The 18,081-nt window shown below is 42.2% G+C and overlaps 1 protein-coding gene and 2 pseudogenes across 4 annotated transcripts in view; 1 reads left to right on the top strand and 2 right to left on the bottom strand.

Annotated features, from left to right (window-relative positions):
- The window catches only part of LOC109676391 (F-box/WD repeat-containing protein 12-like), a 37,619-nt gene extending 20,783 nt beyond the window's left edge, over nucleotides 1-16,836 (bottom strand). Inside the window, exons 1-5 of one of the 4 annotated variants that reach the window (XM_074052320.1) lie at nucleotides 16,658-16,768; nucleotides 13,513-13,600; nucleotides 13,183-13,282; nucleotides 10,032-10,192; nucleotides 9,484-9,602 (exon numbers count right to left, since the gene is read on the bottom strand). In XM_074052320.1, the coding sequence (XP_073908421.1) occupies nucleotides 9,484-9,602; nucleotides 10,032-10,149 (237 nt within the window). In that variant the 5' untranslated portion in view covers nucleotides 10,150-10,192; nucleotides 13,183-13,282; nucleotides 13,513-13,600; nucleotides 16,658-16,768. Of the gene's footprint in view, nucleotides 1-9,483; nucleotides 9,603-10,031; nucleotides 10,193-13,182; nucleotides 13,283-13,512; nucleotides 13,601-16,657 lie in introns of all 4 variants that reach the window. The other 3 variants (XM_074052318.1, XM_074052317.1, XM_074052319.1) reach the window with 3 other exon arrangements.
- On the bottom strand, nucleotides 10,212-13,175 carry LOC141415533 (small ribosomal subunit protein eS8 pseudogene; annotated as a pseudogene).
- Nucleotides 13,725-16,043, top strand: LOC109676390 (ribonuclease H2 subunit B pseudogene; annotated as a pseudogene).
- Nucleotides 16,837-18,081: the final 1,245 nt, after the last annotated feature.

The following is an 18,081-nucleotide window of genomic DNA, read 5'->3' as shown; positions in this document are numbered from 1 at the left end:
GGAAGCAGAAAGCGAGCCTCCTATAGTGAAATCTTGGAGAGACGCTGGAGACACACTTTGCAGGCATAATCACCGAGAAAAGGCATAACTTTGACCCCTCCACATCTCCAGCCGGCGCAGAGAATCTCCACTTCACGTTAAACGGAGAACCAAGGAGGCCCCCGGGGCCGCCAGTGGCCGGCGCCCATACGGCTTGGGAAGACGCGGACGAGGTAAGCTTCGCGGTACCACGGTAGCCCCACAGACAAGCCTGGGCCAGAGCAGCATAGCCCCCTGGACAGACTGACCTCCACCCGGGAAAAAAAGAGAAACTGAGTACTAAGCAATAAGAACAGTTAAGACACGCTGGAAAGAGGGTGGGGCGCCCTGAGCGCTGAAGATTGGGGTAAGGGAATCCTTCCCGGGACTGTAAATAAACAAGCCGGGCGGGCCGGAGAGGCTCTGGCGGGAGCGGAGCGCGCCCAGCAACCAGGAGCGGGGACGCTTGTGAGAGGAGGGAAGACCCACTTCCCACGTGAACTGTAAATAAACACGCAGGCCTGACAACGCAGGGCAGTGGCACCTTTCCCAGTGCTTGGAAAGGGGAAAGGCTGTAGCAGAGGCCACCGCACAGGAGAACTCTGAGCAAACAAAGCCTGTGGGACCAGGTGAGTGCTAAGCTCACCCCAGAGATCTGCATAAATAACGCCTCCAGCTACAGGCTGAGAGCAGCAGGCAGGCAAACCACAGTTGCAGATACCACTCTCAGAACTGTCTCCAGACGCTTTTTTTTCTTTTTCTCCCTACCTTTGATGAGAGAACAACCGAATTACACCTGCAAGCCGAAAAACTTACTGAAACTGTATTGCATTTGAACTGGGGACACTTGGTGGGGCTTTTTTTTTTTTTTCTTCTGTGTGTGTGTGAGTGTAGTTTTGTTCTACTTTATGCATCCCCTTTGATGAGACAACTACAGAACAACATCTGAGGCACCAACTCCAGGACTGGAGATTAAGACGGACATCCAAATTATTAAGACTGAAATTGCATTGCATATAAACTTGGAAGTTTTTTGGATTTTTTTTTTTTTAATTTCCTATTTTCCATTTTATTTTAATTCATTTTTATAAATAGATATTACTTTCATATACTTATTTTTTATTTTTTTTATCTTTGATTTTCAATCCTCTGTCTCTCTATTGTCTGTTCAGCTTACTGTCGATTAGTACACTAACACTCCCTGTTTATACCTTTGAAACTCTCTTGTCTGATACCTTGTTCTGCTTTCTCCCTCCTGTCTGTATATTTGTTTTCCCCTTTTCTTTAACTTCTTGCTTTCCATCCCAGCTCACTCTTCCATTCTCAATATTACCATTGTTATTATTACAAGCTAGAAAATACTTAATTACACACAGTACAGGGACAGTAACAACACCAAGGACAGTGACAGGAAGACAGAAAAAACAAGGAAACCAGTTTCCCCACAGCAAAAAATTAGTACAGGAACCAGAGGGGAATGAAGAGAACAGAAACTCAGAGCCAGACTCCAACAAAATGAAGATGAACTATGCCAAAGGACCCAATGAAGCATACAAGAATAATTTAAAAGAAGACATACTACAGGTACTCAATGAGAATTTTATAGAGATGATACTGGATAGGGTCAACCAAAATGTACAGGAGACACTCAACAAATTCCAAGACAATAAAAATAGAGAATTTGAAAAAGCAAAAGAAGAAATAAAGGAAACCATAGAAGCACTGTATAAACACCAAAGTGAAAGAGAGAACACAATGCATAAATGGATAAATGAACTCAGGACAAAAATAGACAACAATAAAGAAGAAAACAGCCAGGATATGGAAAACCTCAGAAAAAAGAACGAAACAGAACTGCAAAACAAAACGGAAGGCCAATCCAGCAGAATAGAACAAACAGAAGACAGAATCTCAGAACTTGAAGATGAAATGGTAATTAAAGGAAAAACCGAAGAACTATTAATTAAACAACTCAAGACCTGTGAAAAGAAAATGCAAGAACTCACCGACTCCATCAAAAGACCAAACTTGAGAATCATGGGCATCGAAGAAGGAGAAGAGGTGCAAGCGAAGGGAATGCGTAATATATTCAACAAAATAATAACGGAAAATTTCCCAAATCTAGAGAAAGATATTCCCATACAAATGCAAGAGGCCTCCAGGACACCAAACAGACCAGATCAAAACAGAACTACTCCACGACATATCATCATTAAAACAACAAGTTCAGAAACTAAGGAAAGAATATTGAAGGCTGTAAGAGAGAAAAAACAAGTAACATACAAAGGTAAACCCATCAAAATCACAGCAGACTTCTCAACAGAAACATTAAAAGCAAGAAGAGCGTGGGGTGAGATCTTCCGGGCACTGAATGAAAATAACTTCAACCCCAGGATACTCTACCTAGCAAAGCTATAATTCAAAATAGATGGAGCAATAAAAGTCTTCCATGATAAGCAGAAACTAAAACAATATGTGACCACAAAGCCACCATTACAAAAGATTCTGCAAGGGATCCTGCACACAGAAAGTGACACCCAACTTAACCATGAAAAGGCAGGCAGCACCAAACCACAGGATAAGAAAAAGCAAGACAGTAGAGAGTAACATCAAGTTAGGTACACACAATCAAACCTTCAAACAACTAAGATAACTAAATGGCAGGAATCACCACATACCTATCAGTACTAACACTTAATGTTAATGGACTTAATTCACCCATCAAAAGACACCGTTTGACAAAATGGATTAAAAAAGAAGATCCAACAATTTGTTGCTTACAGGAGACTCATCTCACCGACAGAAATAAGCATATGCTTAGGATGAAAGGCTGGAAGAAGATTTACCAAGCCAATGGCCCCCGAAAACAAGCAGGAGTAGCAATACTTATCTCTGACAAAGTAGACTTCAAACCTACATTGATCAAACGAGACAAAGAAGGACATTCCATACTAATAAAAGGGGAAATAGACCAAAAGGAAATAATAATCATCAATCTGTACGCACCCAATGTCATCAAACATACCCTAAAAGACCTAAAAGCATATATAAACGCCAACACAGTGGTTGTGGGAGACTTTAACACTCCATTATCATCAATAGATAGGTCATCCAAACAAAAACTCAATAAAGAAATCCAAGATCTAAAATATGCAATAGATCAAGTGGACCTAGTAGATGTCTACAGAACATTTCATCCAACCTCTACACAATATACATTCTTCTCAGCAGCCCATGGAACCTTCTCCAAAATAGATCATATCCTAGGGCACAAAGCAAGCCTCAGCAAATATAAGAAAATAGAAATAATACCATGCATACTATCTGACCACAATGCAGTAAAAGTAGAACTCAACAACAAAAGTAAAGACAAAAAACATGCAAACAGCTGGAAACTAAATAACTCATTACTTAATGAAGAATGGATCATCGATGCAATAAAAGAGGAAATTATAAAGTTCCTAGAAGTCAATGAAAATGAAAACACAACCTACCGGAACCTATGGGACACAGCTAAGGCAGTCTTGAGAGGAAAGTTTATAGCCATGAGTGCCTATATTAAAAAGATTGAAAGATCCCAAATCAATGACCTAATGATACATCTCAAACTCCTAGAAAAACAAGAACAAGCAAATCCCAAAACAAATAGAAGGAGAGAAATAATAAAAATAAGAGCTGAAATCAACGAAATAGAAACGAAAAAAACCATACAAAGAATTAATGAAACAAAAAGTTGGTTCTTTGAAAAAATGAACAAGATCGATAGACCCCTGGCAAACCTGACTAAAATGAGGAGAGAAAAAAACCCAAATTAGTAGAATCAGGAATGCAAAAGGGGAGATAACAACAAACACCATGGAAGTCCAGGAAATCATCAGAGACTACTTTGAGAACCTATATTCAAATAAATTTGAAAATCTAAAAGAAATGGACAGATTTCTAGATACATATGATCATCCAAAACTGAACCAAGAGGAAATTAATCACCTCAATAGACCTATAACACAAAATGAAATTGAAGCAGCAATCAAGAGTCTCCCCAAAAAGAAAAGTCCAGGACCTGATGGATTCTCTGCTGAATTCTATCAGACCTTTAAAGAAGAACTGATACCAACCCTCCTTAAACTGTTCCATGAAATAGAAAGGGAAGGAAAACTGCCAAACACATTTTATGAAGCCACTATTACACTTATCCCAAAACCAGGCAAAGACACCTCCAAAAAGGAGAACTATAGGCCAATCTCCTTAATGAACATTGATGCAAAAATCCTCAACAAAATAATGGCAAATCAAATTCAGCAACACATCAAAAAGATTATCCACCACGACCAGGTAGGCTTCACCCCAGGGATGCAGGGGTGGTTCAACATACGAAAATCAATAAACGTAATAAACCACATTAACAGAAGCAAAGACAAAAACCACTTGATCATCTCAATAGATGCAGAAAAAGCCTTTGATAAGATCCAACATCATTTCATGATAAAAGCTCTAAGAAAACTAGGAATAGAAGGAAAGTTCCTCAACATTATAAAAGCTATATATGACAAACCTACAGCCAGCATTATACTTAACGGAGAAAAATTAAAACCGTTCCCTCTAAAATCAGGAACCAGACAAGGATGCCCACTATCTCCACTCCTATTCAACATAGTACTGGAATTCCTAGCCAGAGCAATTAGGCAAGAAGAAGGAATAAAAGGAATACAAATAGGTAAAGAAACTGTCAAAATATCCCTATTTGCAGACGACATGATCCTATACCTTAAAGACCCAAAAAACTCTACTCAGAAGCTTCTAGACATCATCAATAGCTATAGCAAAGTAGCAGGATATAAAATCAACATAGAAAAATCATTAGCATTTCTATACACTAACAATGAGCAAACGGAAAAAGAATGTATGGAAACAATTCCATTTACAATAGCCTCAAAAAAAATCAAATACCTAGGTGTAAACCTAACAAAAGATGTGAAAGACCTCTACAAGGAAAACTATACACTTCTGAAGAAAGAGATTGAGGAAGACTATAGAAAGTGGAGAGATCTCCCATGCTCATGGATTGGTAGAATCAACATAGTAAAAATGTCGATACTCCCCAAAGTAATCTACATGTTTAATGCAATTCCCATCAAAATTCCAATGACATTCATTAAAGAGATTGAAAAATCTACTGTTAAATTTATATGGAAACACAAGAGGCCACGAATAGCCAAGGCAATACTCAGTCAAAAGAACAATGCAGGAGGTATCACAATACCTGACTTCAAACTATATTACAAAGCAGTAACAATAAAAACAGCATGGTACTGGCACAAAAACAGACAGGAAGACCAGTGGAACAGAATAGAGGATCCAGATATGAAGCCACACAACTATGAGCAACTTATCTTTGACAAAGGAGCTAAAAATATACGATGGAGAAATAGCAGCCTCTTCAACAAAAACTGCTGGGAAAACTGGTTAGCAGTCTGCAAAAAACTGAAACTAGATCCATGTATATCACCCTATACCAAGATTAACTCAAAATGGATCAAGGATCTGAATATCAGACCCCAAACTCTTAAGTTGATACAAGAAAGAGTAGGAAATACTCTGGAGTTAGTAGGTATAGGTAAGAACTTTCTCAATGAAACCCCAGCAGCACAGCAACTAAGAGATAGCATAGATAAATGGGACCTCATAAAACCAAAAAGCTTCTGTTCATCAAAAGAAATGGTCTCTAAACTGAAGAGAACACCCACAGAGTGGGAGAAAATATTTGCCAATTATACATCAGACAAAGGACTGATAACCAGAATATACAGGGAACTTAAAAAACTAAATTCTCCCAAAACTAATGAACCAATAAAGAAATGGGCATGTGAACTAAACAGAACTTTCTCAAAAGAAGAAATTCAAATGGCCAGAAAACACATGAAAAAATGCTCACCATCTCTAGCAATAAAGGAAATGCAAATTAAAACCACACTAAGATTCCACCTCACCCCTGTTAGAATAGCCATCATCAGCAACACCACCAACAACAGGTGTTGGCGAGGATGCGGGGAAAAAGGAACCCTTTTACACTGTTGGTGGGAATGTAGACTAGTACAACCACTCTGGAAAAAAATTTGGAGGCTACTTAAAAAGATGGACATCGATCTACCATTTGATCCAGCAATACCACTCTTGGGGATATACCCAAAAGACTGTTACTCCAGAGGCACCTGCACATCCATGTTTATTGCGGCACTATTCACAATAGCCAAGTTATGGAAACAGCCAAGATGTCCCAGCACTGACGAATGGATTAAGAAAATGTGGTATCTATACACAATGGAATTTTATGCAGCCATGAAGAAGAACGAAATGTTATCATTCGCTGGTAAATGGATGGAATTGGAGAACATCATTCTGAGTGAGGTTAGCCTGGCTCAAAAGACCAAAAATCGTATGTTCTCCCTCATATGTGGACATTAGATCAAGGGCAAACACAACAAGGGGATTGGACTATGAGCACATGATAAAAGCGAGAGCACACAAGGGAGGGGTGAGGATAGGTAAGACACCTAAAAAACTAGCTAGCATTTGTTGCCCTTAATGCAGAGAAACTAAAGCAGATACCTTAAAGCAACTGAGGCCAATAGGAAAAGGGGACCAGGAACTAGAGAAAAGGTTAGATCAAAAAGAATTAACCTAGAAGGTAACACCCACGCACAGGAAATCAATGTGAGTCAATGCTCTGTATAGCTATCCTTATCTCAACCAGCAAAACCCCTTGTTCCTTCCTATTATTGCTTATACTCTCTCTACAACAAAATTAGAGATAAGGGCAAAATAGTTTCTGCTGGGTATTGAGGGGGGGAGCGGGAGGGGGTGGAGTGGGTGGTAAGGGAGGAGGTGGGGGCAGGGGGGAGAAATGAACCAAGCCTTGTATGCACATATGAATAATAAAAGAAAAATGAAAAAAAAAAAAAAAAAAAAAAAAAAAAACAAAAAGGTTACACACTATGATTCCAGCTGTCTTAGTCATCTGTGCTGCTTATAACAAAATGCCTGAGATTGGGTAATTTGAAAAGAGCAGAAAGTATTTCCTCACATTTCTGGAGCTAAGAAATCCAAAATCAAGGTACTGGTAGGTTCAATTGTCTGGCGAAATCTCCTTTATGCATCATCAAAAGGAGATGGAGTGGTTTGTCCTTACACGGCAGAAGGTGGAAAGGAGGAGAGAAGCCAACTCTCTCTATCGAGACCTTTTATAAGGACACCTAAATCCCACACATGAGGGCAGAGCCCACATGATCACCACCCCAAGGGTACACCTCCCAATTTGTGGCACTGGGGATTAAGTTTCAACACAAATCTTGGAGGGCATGAAAACATTCAGGCCATAGCATATGACTAAATGTTTTTAAAAAGAAAATAAGGTTGAAGCCAGGCATAGTGACTCATGCCTATAATCCCAGCTACAGGGGAGGCAGAGACAGGAGGATCATGGTTTGAGGCCAGTCCAAGTAAAAAATTATTGAGACCCATCTCAATCAGTAAAAAGCTAGGTATGGTGGTGCATTCCTGTGGTACCAGCTGCTGAGGCATAGGAAGGAGGATTGTAGCATGAGGCCAATCCTACCTGAAAAATAACTAAAGCTTTTGCTGGGAGTGTGGCTCAAGTGGCAAGAATACCTGCCTAGCAAGTACAAGGAAGACCCTGAGTTCAAACCCCAGGGCCACCAAAAAAAACCACAAAACAAAAGGTTGAGGATTTGCCCATGAAAGGTATTGTGGTTGAGAAGCCAGAAGAACAGCATGAACAACCTCTGGTTCCCAGATATCCCAGACTGGACAGAGTCCAGCACATATGGCCTGCAGCCAAATCTAGTCCATTGCCTATTGTTAGATTATTTGGCTTAAAAAAAATTCAGAAGAATATTTCATGACATCTGAAAATAATGTGGAATTCATATTTCAGTGTTCATAAATACAGATTTTATTATACTACAGCTACTCTCATTTGTTTATGTATTGTCTATGATGCTTTAGTGCTACAACCACAGAGTTAGTAGTTATGACAGACTGTGGCCTATGAAACCTAAAATAGTTACTGACTAGCTCTTGAAAGAAAAACTGTGCTGGCCTCTGGCCCAAAGAACTGTGTTCAATCTATTTGAAGGTCTGTTAAAATCTTTTCGTTCTGCCAACTATGAATGGCCCCAGCCCTCAGGTCTTGCTACCCAAGGGTCCCTGAGCCCAAGCCTACCTGTAGCCACATGTCCACAACCCGCAGGCAGGTCTCTTTCCCACAATGAATCAAGGTTAAGCCAGGACCTGGGCTCAGCAAGGTCTCCTGATGCACTGATTAGTCCTGGTCTGTGGTCCCTCTTCTCACCGGCCATGGCTCTCTTGTATACTAAGTTCACTTGGAAGGAAATTGTCACTTCCAGCAAACCTGAGGGATGAGCACCCACTTATCAAGAGATTACATATAAAGTAAGGCACTAGGCCTGGGGATGTAGCTCAGAAGAGGGGGACTTGCCTAACATGTGCAAAGCCCTGGGTTTAGTCCCCCACACCACAAAAAATAAAAATAAAAATTTTTAGCCACTAAAGGTGCCTAAAAATGCAAAGTGATGTACAGATTCCAGGAAAATGCCCATTAAAGGAGATTTGGTTCCAACTGTGTGTGGTCCCAGGCCCACAGCTCATCAGTTTATACTTCTGTAAAGTTAGGATGATAATAATGAATGTCTTGCTTGGCTGCTGCAATGAGAAAACTGATATGAAAACAAAACTTTTTAATTATAAGCACTAATGAAATTTAAAATGCTTATCATACAGTTGATGGACTTCATATTCTTATATGAACCAGAACAAAGAAACCTCTTACAATAGCTTTAAGTGGGGCAGGGAGAGGGTAGAGGGGGAGAAAAGGTGAAGGTAATATAACCAATGTACAATATAAGCTTATTTATAATTGTCACAAGAATCCCCCCATACAACAAATACATTGATAAAATTTTTAAATGTTTATCAATTGTCCAGGTCTGCACATGGCAATGACTAAAAGGTCTAATAGTCTTGGCAAAATTGCTAGTGGGCCAGCACCATGTGGAAGAGCACATGACTGAGTGGTTCAAGATCAAAATCCAATAATGCTGGCAACAACAGTGTGAGAACAGGCACAGCAGCTAAGATGCCCAGCACACAGCAGGAGGCTGAGAATGTGTCACATGAGACTGGTCATGCTCAAGCTTCAAACGTGAGTACAACCCCTCACTTGTTACCAATGTAACCTGGCACAGTGACTTGAGCCTCCTGTGGCCTCAGCGTTCTCATCTGCAAAATGGGGCTGCCACTTCCTACCTCAGAAGTTTTCCAAAATTAATAAATAAGATTATACAAGACAATGGGCATGGCTAAGACTAAGAACACAGTAAGGATCCAAGCAATTTCATCCTTGCTTTCCTCTCCCAGGGGCCAGCTCACCTCACGCAAATCCCAGGCACGCACAGTACAGTCAGTGGACACGGTGCAAACCACAGACTTCTCCCTTCCATCAAACCGGTACTCATTGGTTGAGATGTAAGCCAGCTGATCTATCTGTCCTGTAACAGAACACAGACAGAAAGGGCCTGGGATGTGGACACTCTGCTTGGTGAAAAGGGTTGGCAGGAAAACCATTAATTACTCTTTTTCTGTCTCAAGAACACAGTATGTGCTTACTCAGGACACAACAAAGACAAGAGCTAGGCCTTCAGAGTTAGTTACAACTGGGTTCTACTCTCAGGACCGTCACCCACACACCATGAGACCTTAAACTACTCCCCATTTTCTTGGTTTCTGTTTCTGTCTACTGTGAACTAACAGGGTTGTTGTGAGGATCAAATGTATAACACAAGTGATAGAGAAACCAGCAGGATACTTACTCATCAAGTAGCACTTTCCAAGTCATTGGCTGAAATGTTAAATTCCGTGAGACCTGACCAGGGAATGGGTTGGGGTGAGGCACAGCTACCACACTCCCCACCTCATACCTGTGTGCCCATCAATAGCTTTGCAGGTGAAGTCTTCTGGGCGCCCAGATTCCACTCGGAACTCCAGCTCAGACCGGCAGAGATAGTACTGCTTCCACGTCTGTGTGCTCAAAACCATCTGGGAGGCTTTGCAGGAGGACCAGCGTCTCAGACACAACTGCCTGAAGAACAAACCCACAAACCCAGACAGGAAACAGCAGTCACAGATTTTGGAGCCAAAAGATCTAGTTTTGAATCCTGGCTTTTCCATTTGCTGGCTTAGAAACCTTGGGTAACTCATTTGTCTACCTAGGCTTCAACTTCCTCTCCTGTAAATGAGGACAATAACACTGAATGAGTGCTATGTGTCAGGCATGAAGTGCTCTTCTGTACATCCAAAGAACCTTCACAGTAACCCTGAGAAGTAGAGTATCATCACTACTGTACACTTGAGGGTACACAGGTTAAACAACTGGGATTCACAAGCCTACTTTCTGTGAAGTCTCCAATTCTTGTTGCTGATCTATTTCTCTCTCAACTTGGTCACCCCTTCATGTATTTGTTGCTGTGCTGCAAAAGGCACATGTCACTGACATATCTTATTAGACTAACCCATTTATCATTATACAACACCTTTGTCTGTACTGACATTGTTTTGTCTCAAAGTCCATTTTGTCTGATATTGGTATAGCAATTCAGCTGTCTTTTGGTTATTATTTGCATGGTATATCTTTTTCTATTCTTTTACTGTCAATCTGTCTTTGAATCTAAATTTGTCTCAGGGCTGGGGATGTAACTCAGTGGTAAGTTCTTATCTAGCATGCATGAGACCCTCAGTTTGATCCCCAGTACCACAAACAAACAAACAAAATAAAGTATGTCTCATGCAGAAAGCATTTTTCATTGCCCACTGTCAATCTTTGCCTCTTCTTTTTGGCAGTTCTGGGGATAGAATTCACGGCAAGACAGTCACTCCATCACTTGAGCCATGTCCCCACCCCAGTCTTTGCCTTTTTATTAGACTACATAATTCATGTGTGTTTAATGTAGTTACTGGCAAGAGCAGATATACATATCATTTTGCTATTTATTTACTAGGACTTAAGCATTTTTCCCCTCTATTCCCTCATTACTGCCTTCTTGTGTTAAATATTTTCTAGTGTACTATTTTAATTCCTTTGTCATTTCTTCTACCTTTTTTTTTTTTGGCAGCACTAGGGTTTTTTGTTGTTTGTTTTAGAACAATAAACATAAGCTTTATTGCATGAGCTAAGCATAGTGGACAACTTATTTGCCTTTCCCAACGTTGCTCTTCCTCAGATAGAATTCCCAGCTCCTTGCTCTCTGTACATAGCCATCTGCTCTGCCACAATGGTCTGGTCTGGATGAAATATAGGCAAGAAGTTTGCCCTGCTGGAACTGCTCCTCCAGAAGACTGCTGATATTGGCACTCTTTTTCCTTCCTTTGTTATTTCTTTTGAATTTTCCTTGATCATTCTTTTAAAACCTCTTCCTCCTCAGGGGTCAGCTTGGCCCCTTTCTTGCGGCCAGAGGCAGTGCACAGAGGGACTCGAACCATGGTCGGTATGGTGTGCTGTCCATGAGCACAGTGCAGTTCTTCACCAGGGTCTTTGTGCAGACCAGCTCGTTATTGGATGCACTACAGACAATATCAATGATCCTTGTTTTGTGAGTGCAACACTGAGAGCTCCAGGATAAGTTCCCCATATTCATCCTCAGTGCACAGTACTTCTTGTTGCCGCCTCAAACTCAGACTATACGTATACGTCAAGGGCCAATCTTAGTGTTGGCAGCAGAGTGTCCTAGCTCACATTTCTGCTTCTTGTGACAGGGCTTTCTCTTGCCCCCAGTCTCGTGGTGCTTGTGCCACTTGTCCCAAGAGATGCTCATCGCTTGGTGCTGGCTGGAAAGAGCAGCACTAGGGTTTGAACTCAGGGCTCATACTTGCTAGGCAGGTATTCTTGCTGCATGAGCCACTCCACCAGTCAATTTTTTTCGAGATAAGGTCTCTCGAACTATTTGCCTGGGACTAGCTTCAAACCACAATCCTCCTGATCTCTGCCTCCTGAGTAGCTAGGATTACAGGCATGAACTACCCTGGCTCTTCTACCATACTGTTGTTCCACCATGCTTATAGCGGTTGCCTTAGAGATTACAATTTAAATCTTAATTTACAACAATCCAGTTTTACTACAACCTTTAATTTCAGTAGTATATAAAACATCTCCTACATGAGTCTATTTCCTCCCTCCTTTGTGTTGTTCTTGTCAAAAATTACATCTTTATACATTGTATGCCATGAAAAGAGATTTATAAACTGGGTATGGTGTACATACCTTGTAATCCCAGAACTCAGGAAGGAGTAGGAGCATGAGTTTAAGGCAGTCTGAGCTACATAGTAAAACCTCCCTCAAAAATCCCAAAAACAAAATAAAAATCCTAAGACTATTTTTCTAATTAATATTAGCAATAAAAAAAACCCAACAAATAGAAAAGTGTTTTATAATACTAAAAACTAAGTAAGATTGGCCTTAATAAATTCCCAAATATCTCAAGGTTTAATGATCCTAAAAATGAAACAAAAATTCCCTCCATGTTCTGAAGAACCATCATGCATGAACAGTGTTTTTCATTATGAGTGACTAAAATTAAGTAAACTCCTAGTTGAAAGTCAAGGCTGTACTGTATTCTGCAAGAGGTAAGAAATCTGATAGTTCTTTTTTTCTTTTTCCAGCTTCTGATAGTTATATTTTTGCACAAAAGAAGTTAGGTTCCAAAGAAGAAATGGAATAGAAAGAAAAGTTTAGACATTTAATAATTAAAATGTTTTCAATTTTCACCTTCATGCATACTTCATGCATACTTATATTGCTGTGTCATTAAACCAAAGCTGAATTAAAAGTAATGTGAAGCCAGGCACTGGTGGCTCATGCCTGTAATCCTAGCTACTCAGGAGAAGAGATCAGGAGGATCCTGGTTCGAAGTCAGCCCAGGCAAATAGTTTGAGAGACCCTATCTCGGAAAAACCCATCACAAAAAAAGAGCTGGTAGAGTGATGAAAGATGTAGGGCCTGAGTTCAAACCCCAGTACCAGAAAAAAAAAAAAAACCAAAACAGTAATTTGTGCAGTTACTGAGATGTGATTACATACCTGTAATCTCAGCACTCTAGGAGGCTAAAGCAGAATTGTGAGTTTGAAGCCAGCCTGGACTATACAGCAAGTTTAAGGCCATCCTGAACACAGTGAGATCCTGTCTCAAAAAAAAAGCTATAGTCATATTTCTGATTTGTCTTCTGCCAGCCACCTGTATTCTTTCACTATATATTTCTGGCCCTGAGTTGGTAAGCATACTTTATATCAATCCTCCATTCTATTCTATATCCCTAAGCAAAGAGAAGTTTTCTGGTGGTGAGGTCCTAGAATAATTCTTTCTACACACTCAACAGAGCCAGAAATGCAGACAATGCCCAGAATGCTTACTCAGCACCTCCATCTCTCCTGTGCAGGATCAGCTTTGGCTCTTCACTCACCTCCACAGTTCCTTGGTCCTTGAAACCTCATTCCACACCTATAAAAGGAAGGAAAGAAGTGAGTCAGTCAATAGCACCTCACTTGCCAACCTGTGGAAGGGACAAAGAGCTAAAGCAGACCCTGTCTCTGCATTCCAGAAAATGCACTCTGTCGAATCGGAGATGTATTTGGACATAAAAACAATGAGAGTAAGGAGGGACTCGAGGGGGTGGTGGGTAGGGAGCCACAGGCTAGAGTAGTAACTATGTATCAAGTTTCAAAGGGTGAGTAGCTATTCTCTAAGAGAACCACCAAAGCATTGCAGGGAGAAACAGAACAGCTGTCCAAACATGATTCAAGTGTGGAAAAGATGGGTGAGTAATTTACCTTAATTAGAACATGAGGTTCTGGTGGGGATGAAATGGAAAAAGGAGCTGGCATTTGGCTGAGACCAGCTTCCTGAAGTCTTCATGGAAAAAAAAAATGAGAAACTACTTGAGAACTTTGAACAGGGGAGTAAAGGGTCAAACCATGTTAGGAAGATGGCTCTGGCTGCTATGAGCAGGAAGGACTGGAAAGGAGATCAGAGGAGACTTTAGATGAGGGTTGCATCAATGGAGTAAATTAAGGCACTGACCAAGGAAATGTCCCAGAGATGCCAAAGTGGTAAAAATGGGAACAGACTACAGGCAAGGATACTATGCGGGCCCTGCTCTTACAAACTTCTTTCTCCAAAGTATCTTCCCTCTGAAAGTCAGGATGGTCCCCACATGGAATGGGGGTCAGGGTACCACACCTATCTCAGGTCCAGGCCTGCTTCCTGACCTCTCTAGCTTGCCACCCTGGATTCTGGAGCCCAAATGACTTCCATCTTTTGGCTAGTAGTAATGTAAAGTTTTTATTTTGCAAAATTAAACAAAACAAAGATCTGCACATTTCCTTTTCTATAGTTTCTAGTTCAAACCCCAACTGAAATCTTATTTTCCCAATGGAGAATTATAATATGTAACATGCCCTACAAAATAAATGCCATCCACCTCTGAGGATCCGTCTATTAGATTCCAGCCTTCACAATGACATCACGAGGTAGAGATTACTGACTTAATTTTACCTATGGTAAACTAAGACAATGAAATGTTGGTGCTACCAAAGGGTGGAAGGCATCTCTTTTCAAACTCTGCCCCTAAGTTTCCCATAGACTACTTCTGTGAAAACTGCCCAGTGTGTGACAATGTGGGTCACCTTAGACAAACCACTGTGTAATACTGTTTCCTTATCAGTAAAAGTGGAGGTGATAACCCAATGTTTTACTAGATATACTTAAAATTACAATTATGGCCTTGGAGTCCTAAGGCATACAATGAACACCTAGCACCTACCATTGGCAGAGAAACACAGAGGAGAGGTAAGAGCCTCTGCCACTCCTTCCCCAGCTGGGGCCTTGCACTGGTAATTGGAAGAACCTTGACATGGCAAATTTAAAAACAGAACACAAGTGTTGGGGCTGGTGGAGTGGCTCAAGTGGTAGAGTGCCTGCCTAGGAAATGAAAGCCCTTGAGTTCAAACCCAGTAACAACAACAACAACAACAAAAGAACACAAGTGTGGGGTAGTCCCACAGGTGCCTCCCCAGCTCTGCCAGTCCCTTCATGGGCTGCACCACCCAGATCAGACCCTCCTCCTGCCATTTATGGTAGGGTAGGCTGGGACTAGTGGGAGAGGGGAGTCACATCCAGCAGCACATGTTCCTGGTTCCAGAATACCAGATGCCTCAAAGACTAAATGTGGCCTTATGTCTGTAAAATTGTTTGTAACCCATGTTCAGGGGAAGGAGCCATTTACTTGTTAAATTTGTGTCTCCCACAGCACAGCTGTTTAACATCAGTTTTCAAGGAAAAACACCATTCTTGGTTTACAACTCAATCAGTTCAATCAGGAGGTCTTCTCCACTTTGCCACTTCTATGGACCCTCTATTTCCGCTCTTCCACTACCTTATACAGGCTGATAAAGAGGGAAAGTTTCGGCCCCTAGATCAAGTTATAGTGTATGAGGTATTTCCAAATCTTATCTTGTTCCTGAAACTTCCAAACCTTGACAAGTTACTTTACCATGTAACAGAGAAAAAAGAAATAGACAACAAAAAATATCACAAGTATAGCAAAGAGAAGACATTAAAGTGGCTGGAGGGAAAAAACGTTGATCCAGCTATGGCAGCATTACAGTCAGGTGCGTTTTCTCTGATCACCAGGTTTCTAGTGACATGGAAGAGGATTATGTTTGCTATGGTCTGATATCTGATTACATGCCAAAAGTATTAAGTAATGACCTATTGAAATATTTGAAGTCTCTAGAATATTCAGCTTCATTGTCAAACCCTCTATCCAAGAAACTAAAGTTACCAGATGAGTTTGTATGAGCAACAGCTTACACTAAGTTTAAAGATTTGAAGACTGAAAAGAAAAATAGCAAAATGCAGCCCAGAAGTCTTTGGCTAAAGTTAACAAGAGTGGGATGAACAGTATTAATGCCTTTTTTGTGCAAATAAACAAACGTGTTTTTAATTTGAAGACTGAAACTAAAAATAAAGTCCAATAAAGCAAAAAAAATGCTGGCATTCAAATCAGGATGCTTGTGAACCCTTTAGTTAAATTATTGAGGGGACACTAAATGTCAGGGCATACACTAGGTGCTAGAGACAGTGTTGAAAAAGACAGACTCCCTCGCAGGAATGCGTCTAGCAGAGAAAACCAGACATTACACAAATGCATCATACTGAGACCCACTTAACTACAGCTGTGCCGGGCCCCCGAGAGGGGACGCGGGGTGGTAGTGCGTGGAGGGCAGGTGACATCAATTTTCTCAACACGGGTGCCACGGGCGCAGTCATGAAGGAAACGACAGGGGACAAGCGAGGGCCACGGGAGACCACAGGCAGAGGAGCTGCCCTGGGGAGAAGAGGGGCGTGCCGTGCACCGGGAGCGGGTAAGGCACAACCCCGGAGGAAGAAAGTTTCTGGAAGGGTATTTCGGGCAAGCCGGGAACCGGAAGGAAAACGCTCCCCGAGCCAACCTCGGGTGCGCGCGTCCCGCTCTCGCCTCAGCTCAGCGCGCCGTACCTTGTTCACCTGCACGGCGCGCAGCAGGTCTCGCGCCTCCAGGAAGGAGAAGACGTGCAGCAGCTCGGGCAGCCCCAGCTGCGTCACCATCCCGCCGCCGGACTTCCCGGCCACGCCCGCCGGGCACCGGCCGCCGCCCTCCTCCGCGCCGCCGGCGGCGACCCGACCGCCCCGCTTCCGTCCCCCGCTCACCTAAACCCCACCCACCCCAGCCGCACTTCCGGCCTGCACGCGCTGCGTCGCCCGCCCGTCTGCACTTCCGGGCCGTTAATTAAGTGCTGTGTACCCAGCGGAACTGCTGCCGCGTACTTCAGTTCCAGGTGGCTAGGCCTACTTATTCCCTTTGGAAGGATTCCTCCCCAAATAGTTCTCCCTGCTTCTCAGTGACCATCAACTTATCCCTGCCCCAACTCTTGCCCACCCTCTATACTGCCATTCACTCTAGTCCTGACCCTGGCCTTCATTGTCCCTTTCTCTGTCATTGGCCTTCTTCCTAACCCAAGGCCTCATTGTCCCTCTCCCCACCTCACTATCCCACTCCCTACCATTGGACTTCTTCCTGGCTCTGACCCTGACACTCCCTATTTCTATCATTGGCTTTTCCCTGTTCCAAACCCTCAACAGACCCTCTTCCTACCATTGATCTTCAACTTGATCCTGGCCCTAGCTCTGACCCTAACTGTCCTCCTTACCATTAGTGTTTTTCCTGGCACTGACCCTCACTGTTCCTCCCCTACAACTGACTTTCTCTTTGGCACTGTCCTTTGTCTTGGGCGTGGCCTTGGCCATAATACTGATCCTTTCATCCTGCCCTAAACCTGGTCCTGGTCTTTGCCCTGACCCCTATCTTTGCCCTCACTCTTCCTTTCACCCTCATCCTGACCTTGAGCCTGACTCTATTCCTCCCTCAATCTAGCTTCACTCTCAGTTCAGCCCCCCTCTCACCTTGGAACTGGACTTCACCCTTGCAGCGTCTCTTGCCCTTACGTTGGCCTTTATCATAGCCTTGATACTGATCCCAGACATTACTCTATCTTGGTCCTGTCCCTGGCGAAGTTCAGATGAGATTTAGTTAAGGATAGAGTTCAGGGTGAAAGTCAAGATCTAAATCTTTCAAGGTCACAGTCATTGTCAGTAGGAAGTATGATCAGAGCAGAGTGAAGAGGATCAGAATCAAAGTGAGGTTGAGTGTCCAGGTCAGGGAAAAGTCTGTAGCAGGTGAAGGATCAAGGTGAGAAAGGTCATAGTTATAAAAATCACATTCAAGGTCAAAATCAGTGTGAAGGAAGTTTTACGGCCAAAGTTAAGTTTGAGATCAAGTTAAGGTCAGGATGAATATGGAGGTCATGGTCAGTGACACGGTGAAGGTCAAATTCGTAATCAAAGCCAAGTTCAGGGATAGGGTAGGAAAGGGTCAGACGATG

The sequence above is a fragment of the Castor canadensis genome, chromosome 13 (genome assembly GCF_047511655.1).
Source record: "Castor canadensis chromosome 13, mCasCan1.hap1v2, whole genome shotgun sequence".
Taxonomy (NCBI): Eukaryota; Metazoa; Chordata; class Mammalia; order Rodentia; family Castoridae; genus Castor; species Castor canadensis.
Note: the sequence above shows the minus strand (reverse complement) of the source record. Positions and strands in the feature narration are given on the sequence as shown.